Source organism: Haliaeetus albicilla, chromosome 26 (genome assembly GCF_947461875.1).
Source record: "Haliaeetus albicilla chromosome 26, bHalAlb1.1, whole genome shotgun sequence".
NCBI lineage: Eukaryota > Metazoa > Chordata > Aves > Accipitriformes > Accipitridae > Haliaeetus > Haliaeetus albicilla.
The window spans coordinates 6,338,154-6,344,651 of NC_091508.1; the positions used below are offsets into that span (position 1 = coordinate 6,338,154).

At 62.8% G+C, this 6,498-nt stretch overlaps 1 protein-coding gene across 1 annotated transcript; it reads left to right on the forward strand.

Annotated features, from left to right (window-relative positions):
- The first annotated feature begins 207 nt into the window (after positions 1-207).
- ALX3 (ALX homeobox 3) lies at positions 208-6,498 on the forward strand. Its single transcript, XM_069771160.1, has 4 exons — positions 208-463; positions 3,755-4,059; positions 5,410-5,472; positions 6,150-6,498. The coding sequence occupies exons 1-4, from the start codon at positions 223-225 to the stop codon at positions 6,465-6,467; spliced, it is 927 nt and encodes a 308-aa protein (XP_069627261.1). The 5' UTR covers positions 208-222; the 3' UTR covers positions 6,468-6,498.

Consider the following 6,498-nt stretch of genomic DNA (forward strand, 5'->3'; position numbering starts at 1 on the left):
TGGGGTGGGGGGGAACTGGGATTAGAGGGTTAACGAAGTGGATGGGAGGGCGCACGTGACTGGCTGTGGAGTGGGGGAAGTGGGCCGGGGTGGGGGTGGGTGTGTTTGGGGGGGGGGTGCTTGGCGATCCCTCCCTTCCCATCCCCACCATCCCCCTCCTCCCCGGCCCCCCGCACAAAATCCGCTCCCCGCCGGCCGCCCCCGCTCCCTCCAACCTGCGCCATGGAGGCACCGGGCTGCCCGGCCTTTCGCCGGGCTGGCCCCCCCCCGGGGCTTCCCCGGGCTCCCACCACCTTCGCTTTCGGTCCACCGGGACCCCCCCGGCAACAACCGCCGCCGCTCAGCCCCCGCCCGGCCCGCTGTCCGCCGGACAAGGCGGACCCCCGGTACCTGGGGGTCTCCGGCCCGGGCCCCCTCGCCGTGGCCGTCAATGGGAAGCCCTTCTACCCGGCCGGGGCTGCAGGTACCGAGGGGAGCGGCGGGTGGATGGGGGGAGCCGGGGCCGCCAACCCCCCCGCCCCGGCCTCTCCTGCTTCTCTTTCCTCCTCTTTCCCCGGGGTCTGATCCTGCCGCTGCCCTCGGTGTCTGCCGGGACCCCCCAGCCCTGATCCCCCCCCCCCGAGCGTCCTATCGCCGACACTCTTCCCCACCCCACCCCACTGGGCTTCATCGAGGCGGCCGCTGTCGCGATATAGCCCCGTCGGAGCGGAGACGGCCAGAGCATCCCCCCCGACGGGAGCCGGCGAGGGCCGGGCCGGTGCTCCCGTCTGTCGGGCAGTCGGGACTGTGTCGCGACAGAGACGGAGGTCTCCGGTCTCCTTCTCTCCCTCCAAAAACGGTGGGGACGGCGGGGACTGGGGGGGAAAGAGGGAGAAGCGGCGGTGGGAGAGACCCGGCCCCGCTGCCGCGACGGCGGGGACCGGCCCGGGCCCGCCGCAACCCCGGGCGGAGGAGCGGCGGGTCCCGACGGGGCTGGAGCCCGTTAACCGCGGACGGAGAACGGCCCCGTCCCTCGCAGGAGGCTGGAAAGGCGCGGCCGGTCGCCGCCTCCCGTCCCCGGGCCTCACCGGCGGCAACAACCGGCGCTCCCGCCGCACGGACGGCTCCGGGCCCGGGCAGAGACCGGGCCGCGGGGATTGCGGAGCACGGCGCTCCCCGGTGCACGGCGCTCCCCGGTGCACGGCCCCGGGGCTCCAGCTCTCCCGCCTCCCCGGTGCTACCGGGGGCACGGCTCCGGGCCTCCCGGGACACGCCGCTCCCCCGGCTGCCGGGGCTCCGCACCCCTCTCCGGGCCCGGGCAGGACGAGACCCTTCCCCGGGAGCTCTCCCCGTCGCTCCCACCGGACGAGCAGCCCCCGCCGCCGCCGCTCCCTCGCACTTTCCCTCCCGGCCGGGACCGTCGGGGGCTCCGGCCGGGACTGATCGGGCTCATCCCGTCCCTCCGGGGCTCCCCGGTCCCACGGGCCTTTTATTCCTCCCCCCCCCACATCCTTCATTTTAATATAAGAGGGAAAAGGCACCGCCGCGGGTGTAATGGGAACCAGGTGGGGCCCAGCAAAGCCGCCCCGCTCCCGGCCGGGGTTGGGGGGGAAACAGGTAGAAAAAGCCCCGGGGGTACCGGGGACACCGGGCCGGTCCCCTCCACCGTGCTTACCTGCTCCCGGTGCAGGGGGGGTGGTGGGGAGGTGCTGCCGTCCCCAGGGGTGCCTTTCGCTGGCGGCTGGGGTGTCTCCCCCGGTTCCCGGGAGTCCTTTCCGTGCCCCCATCCCTTCTCTAATGATCCCTTTGAGTTCTCCTTTTCCCCTCCCGGTTAACCCAAGAATTGTACAGCTGTGCCCCAGCTGCTGACTTCCCCAGCGCCGCCAAATCTTTCAGGGGGTGTCAGGGAAGGAGGGGGGGAAAGAAAATATCTATATCTTCGGGTTTTCCCATCCTCTTTGTCCCCCTGCGATGCCATGTTTATTTAGCTACACGCCCGTATCCTGCTCCCCTCCTGCCTTCTCCTTCTTTCTGGCCATTTATTTATTTGTCTCCAATGCCGAAACCCAGGGATTGCTCAGAAATGCGGCATGTTGCCTTTGAAAAGGGGGAAAAAAACCCAAACCCAATGCATTTATCGGACTGCTTTGTGTGGCAGGATTTTTTTTCCCCCAGTCATTTTTCCTTATTTTCAGTCACACTTGGATTTTTTGCCTTCGCTCCACTCCTTGGTGGGACTTGTTTTTTATCATTAAAAACCCCCGGCCTGGTGGCCAAGCCCTTCAGAGGACAAAGCGGGGAGGAAATGGCAATTTGGCCTCATTCCTTCACCGTTACCCACCACCGGGCACGTAGACAGGTCGGTACCGAGAGGGACGGGGAGCAATCGCCCCCCCAAACCTCCCCCCAGATAACATTTTCCCATTAATTCAAAGCAGCTGGATTTTGGCTCTCTGCTGTGCGCCGTAACCCCCAAATTGCCTTAATTAGGAAACAACCAAAAATCAAAACTGAAAGTCTGGAAAAGGCCGTGGTAGGGGCTGGTTCGGGGGGCGCGGAGCCGCCAGTGGGTCTGTAGGGATGGGGACCCCATTTCCCCGCTCCACCGGGATGTGATGGTTAACGGGCTGGGAAGGAGGATCCATCCCAAAGGAGGCGATTTCCTCCCTCGCCGGCCCCAGCCCTGGGCCTGATCCTGCCCCTCCAGAGGGAACAGTTCTCTCCACCTGCAGCAAGCCCGAGTCTCTGAAGCTGGTGCTTGGGGTGGGGGTGAGACCAGGGCAAAACCCAGCATTTTTGGGTTGTCTCCTTCCCAGGTGACACCCCTACATCCCCTCGGTTGCTGGGGAACCTCAAGCCACCCCCCCGCATCTGCTAAGTCCCCCTTCAGTTCTCCCTTCACTGATTCAGTTCCTTGGGGTCCCAGCAGCACCCAGCACTGGCTGGAGCCACTGAGCCCTGTGTGTCCCCGTGTAGGGACAGACAACCCTCCCGGGAGACAAAGGTGACCTCCGAAATGCATGGCAGTGACTTATCTCCTTGAACCAATTTCATGAGATGCCGCAGCAGCGAGGGGAAGGGGGGGGAACCCCCAAACTTCTTGCTCTGGCCCCCCGGCCTCACAGGAGGGTGGGGAAGGGGAGCTCTTCTCTAGCAAAAAGGGTGGTTTTATTTTTCACTCCTTTCCAAATGCTTTCCTGAGACTTACAGCTACAGGGAAATGCTGGCCCCGGGGGCAGGCAGAGCTCAGGCGTGGGGGTCTGGATACGGCCCAGTGCCAGGGTGGGCTGGGGTTACTGGTGGATCTGATGTCTCTGCCCTGGGCGCAGCCGAGCAGGGTGAAGGTGTCAGCCCGTGCTGGAAGGGAACAGAAGGAGAGGGATGAGGAGAGTTGAGTAAAGCCCTGTACGCAAGACGATCCTGCGCTCGCCTTCTCTGCCTCTGCTCGCCCATCCCTGACTAGCAGCATCTGAGAGGGTCCCCAAGTGGGACCCCCAGCCGTGGGTCCTCCCCTGCTCCAGCCAGGCTTCCCCCCCACACACCCTCGGGGAGCATTGCCTCCCCACAGCTCCCCAGGGCATTTTGCCTTCCCTGGTGATGGATCCGACCTGCTGCATGCCTGTGCCGAGCCCCTTGCTCCTGTACCCCAGCATCCCCCTGGCATGACTGGGACCACACAGGGATGGGAGGAGAGGGTTGGGGCTGCGGGCACCAAGAGCTCTTAACTTCACCAGCACCATTAACACCACCCCGTCTTGTGCCTCCCCCCCGCCAGGCAGCGAGAAGGGATGCAAAGGCGGGTACCAGGCGATGCCCGCAGCCTGCCGGGCCCCCGTGAAAGCCCCAGGGGAGCTGGGGTGCCCGCTGGCAGCACCCCTGGGCAGCCTACGGGAACACGGGGTCCCCGAGCTCCCCGAGCCCCTCGGCAAGAGCAAGAGCAAGAAGCGGAGGAACAGGACGACCTTCAGCACATTCCAGCTGGAGGAGTTGGAGAAGGTTTTCCAGAAAACGCATTACCCTGATGTCTATGCCCGTGAGCAGCTGGCACTACGGACGGACCTGACTGAAGCCAGGGTGCAGGTATGGGCATGGGTCCCTGGCTCCCAGGCTTCCATAGGGATGGGCACGGCCACCCCAGGTGGTGCCGGGCAGAGTTGGAGGATGTTTTTCCCCTTTTCCGCAGGGTGATGCTGAGCTAGAAGCTGTTTTTCCCAGGAGGATTATGCTAAGCCCCAGAGGGGAAATCCCAGCCAAGGCGCTGGCTTCACCCACCGCCACAGGATGTGGATGCCAGTTGCCTTTCTGAGCTCTCTCCAGTTCTCCCCTTGTCCCCTCCTCTGCAGCTCCCAAGGGGCAGGAAGAGCCAAAATTTGGGAGGTCACTGCCAACCTGCCCCCCCAGCATCCCCTAACGTGATCCCCCCCATGCATCCATCATCCCCAACCTCCCTCCCCAACTCAACCCCCATCTCAGCTCTCTCCAGCCCAGGACTAGCAGCAATGGAGCTGCCATCCCAGGAGAGGGATCCCAAAGAGCTCGGCGCAGATGGGGCTGGGGGTGGCACATCCCAGGATGTGGGGCAGGACGAGGCCCTCCCTCGCCACCCCGGCTCTGCCGACATCACACTCGTGTCAGGCCATGGAGCTCTTTCCAGAGGCATCTCCATGTGGTTTGAGGCTCCCAGCAGGAAGAAGTGGCTGGAGGGGGCACCCGATGGGGAGAAAAGTGAAAGTGGGTGGGTAATGAAGCGAGCAGGGAGCACCCATTGAGTGCTGGATGCCTCAAGCCATCGACTCCTAGGTGCTGCCCTCCCCATGGGACAGGAGCTGGTGACAAGGCACGGGCAGGGGACACGCACCCCAAGCCTGCAACCACCCAGCCAGACAGCACCCACCACAGCTTCCAAGCCCTGATTTGGGGTGAATTTAGATGAAATTACCTGTAACCATGAGAGCCCTGTGATGAGAATCCCGGTACCATGTCCTCCTCTCCAGGAGATGCTGCTGGAGCCGTCACCGCCCCAGCCACCTCCAGTCCTCAACCCCATCCAGCAGCACAGAGGGGACATGCAGGTGGGTCATCATGACCATGCAGGACCCAGAGAGCCTCATTCTCCATCGAAACCTGGGCTAAACGAGGCCCAGAAACACAAGGGAGAGAAAAGGACTGTGCACGGAGCAGGACTGCTTATTTTCCAAGAGGGCTAAGAGATATTTCTGTTCTTGGTAGAGAAAAAGGCTGGTGAGCTCAAACGGGGCTGTGCAGAAGGGTGGCTTCCTCTGTTCATCTCCAGTTTACCGAGATGCTGGGGCATGGTATTAGGGCTCTTTTCCTGGCGGGAAGATGAGCATGGACCTGGGCAGAGGGCTGCCCATCTCGCCCTGGGCAGGCAGGGGTCCCTGTGCCTCAGCCCTCTCCTCCATCCCCCAGGTCTGGTTCCAGAACCGACGGGCCAAGTGGCGGAAACGGGAACGTTATGGGAAAATCCAGGAGGTGAGAGATGTTGCGGTGGCTGCCTGCCCGTCCCCCTCCCAGGGTAGGGGTCCCATCCCATTGCACCTAGGGTCCCCGCAGGGTGACACACATGACCTATTTTTGCCCCTTCTCGCCCACGGGCCCTGTGATACCATCCACCCTTGGGAAAAGCACCTGGCCCTGGATGGAAAAGGGGGAAAGATGCAGCATCACATTTTGCCATATGCAGGAAGATGCTGCTTTAATGTCCCACTCCATCTCCCATAGGAACATGCCCTTTGGGGCAGGTTTTGGGGGTGTCCCCCCCAAAAGAAGCCCCTTTAGCTGTTCCACATACATCAGTACTTCCTGCCCCCCTTTTTCTGCAAAACTGCCTTTTTTTTTCTTGCAACACTGAAAAACATACAAATAATTTAAAGCTCAGCTTCACACGCATCCCCAGTGCCAAATGCTACCACCACCACCCTGCATGGGGGAGGAGGATTTCAACAGGATTCAACCCCCCCTCCAGGGCAATTAAAATAAAGCAAAGGCATCCCTCACTTTGCACCCTGTGGGTGAATGGGTGAGGGGTGTCCAAGGTGGAGGGTGAAGGGGATCCAAGGTGGGGGTGATGTGGTCCCCACCCTCAGCTGCCCTCCCCCTGCTTCACTTTGGGCCTTTTTTTTTTTTTTTTTTTTGGTCCTTTTTTTCAGCTGCAGAACAACCTGTGGCCAAGCTCCGGCCCTGGGAGCCCCGCAGGGCTCCTGCCCCCCGAGAGCATCCCATCCCCCTGCATGTCTCCGTACCCCCACACTCACAGCAACATCGCCGGCTTCATGGGCATCCCCGCTTCTCCCGGCCCCCACCCCGGCATCAACAGCCTCTACTCCCTGCACAGCCTACCCCCCCCGGCCCTGGGCACCCACCCCTTCGAGCCAGCACCCGAACATGACTACAAGTCGCCCGCTCTGGTGCCGCTGAGGATGAAGAGCAAAGAGGCAACCAGCAGCCTGCTGAACTGGGCTACGTGATCGATCTGTGGGGAGGGACATGGACCATTCA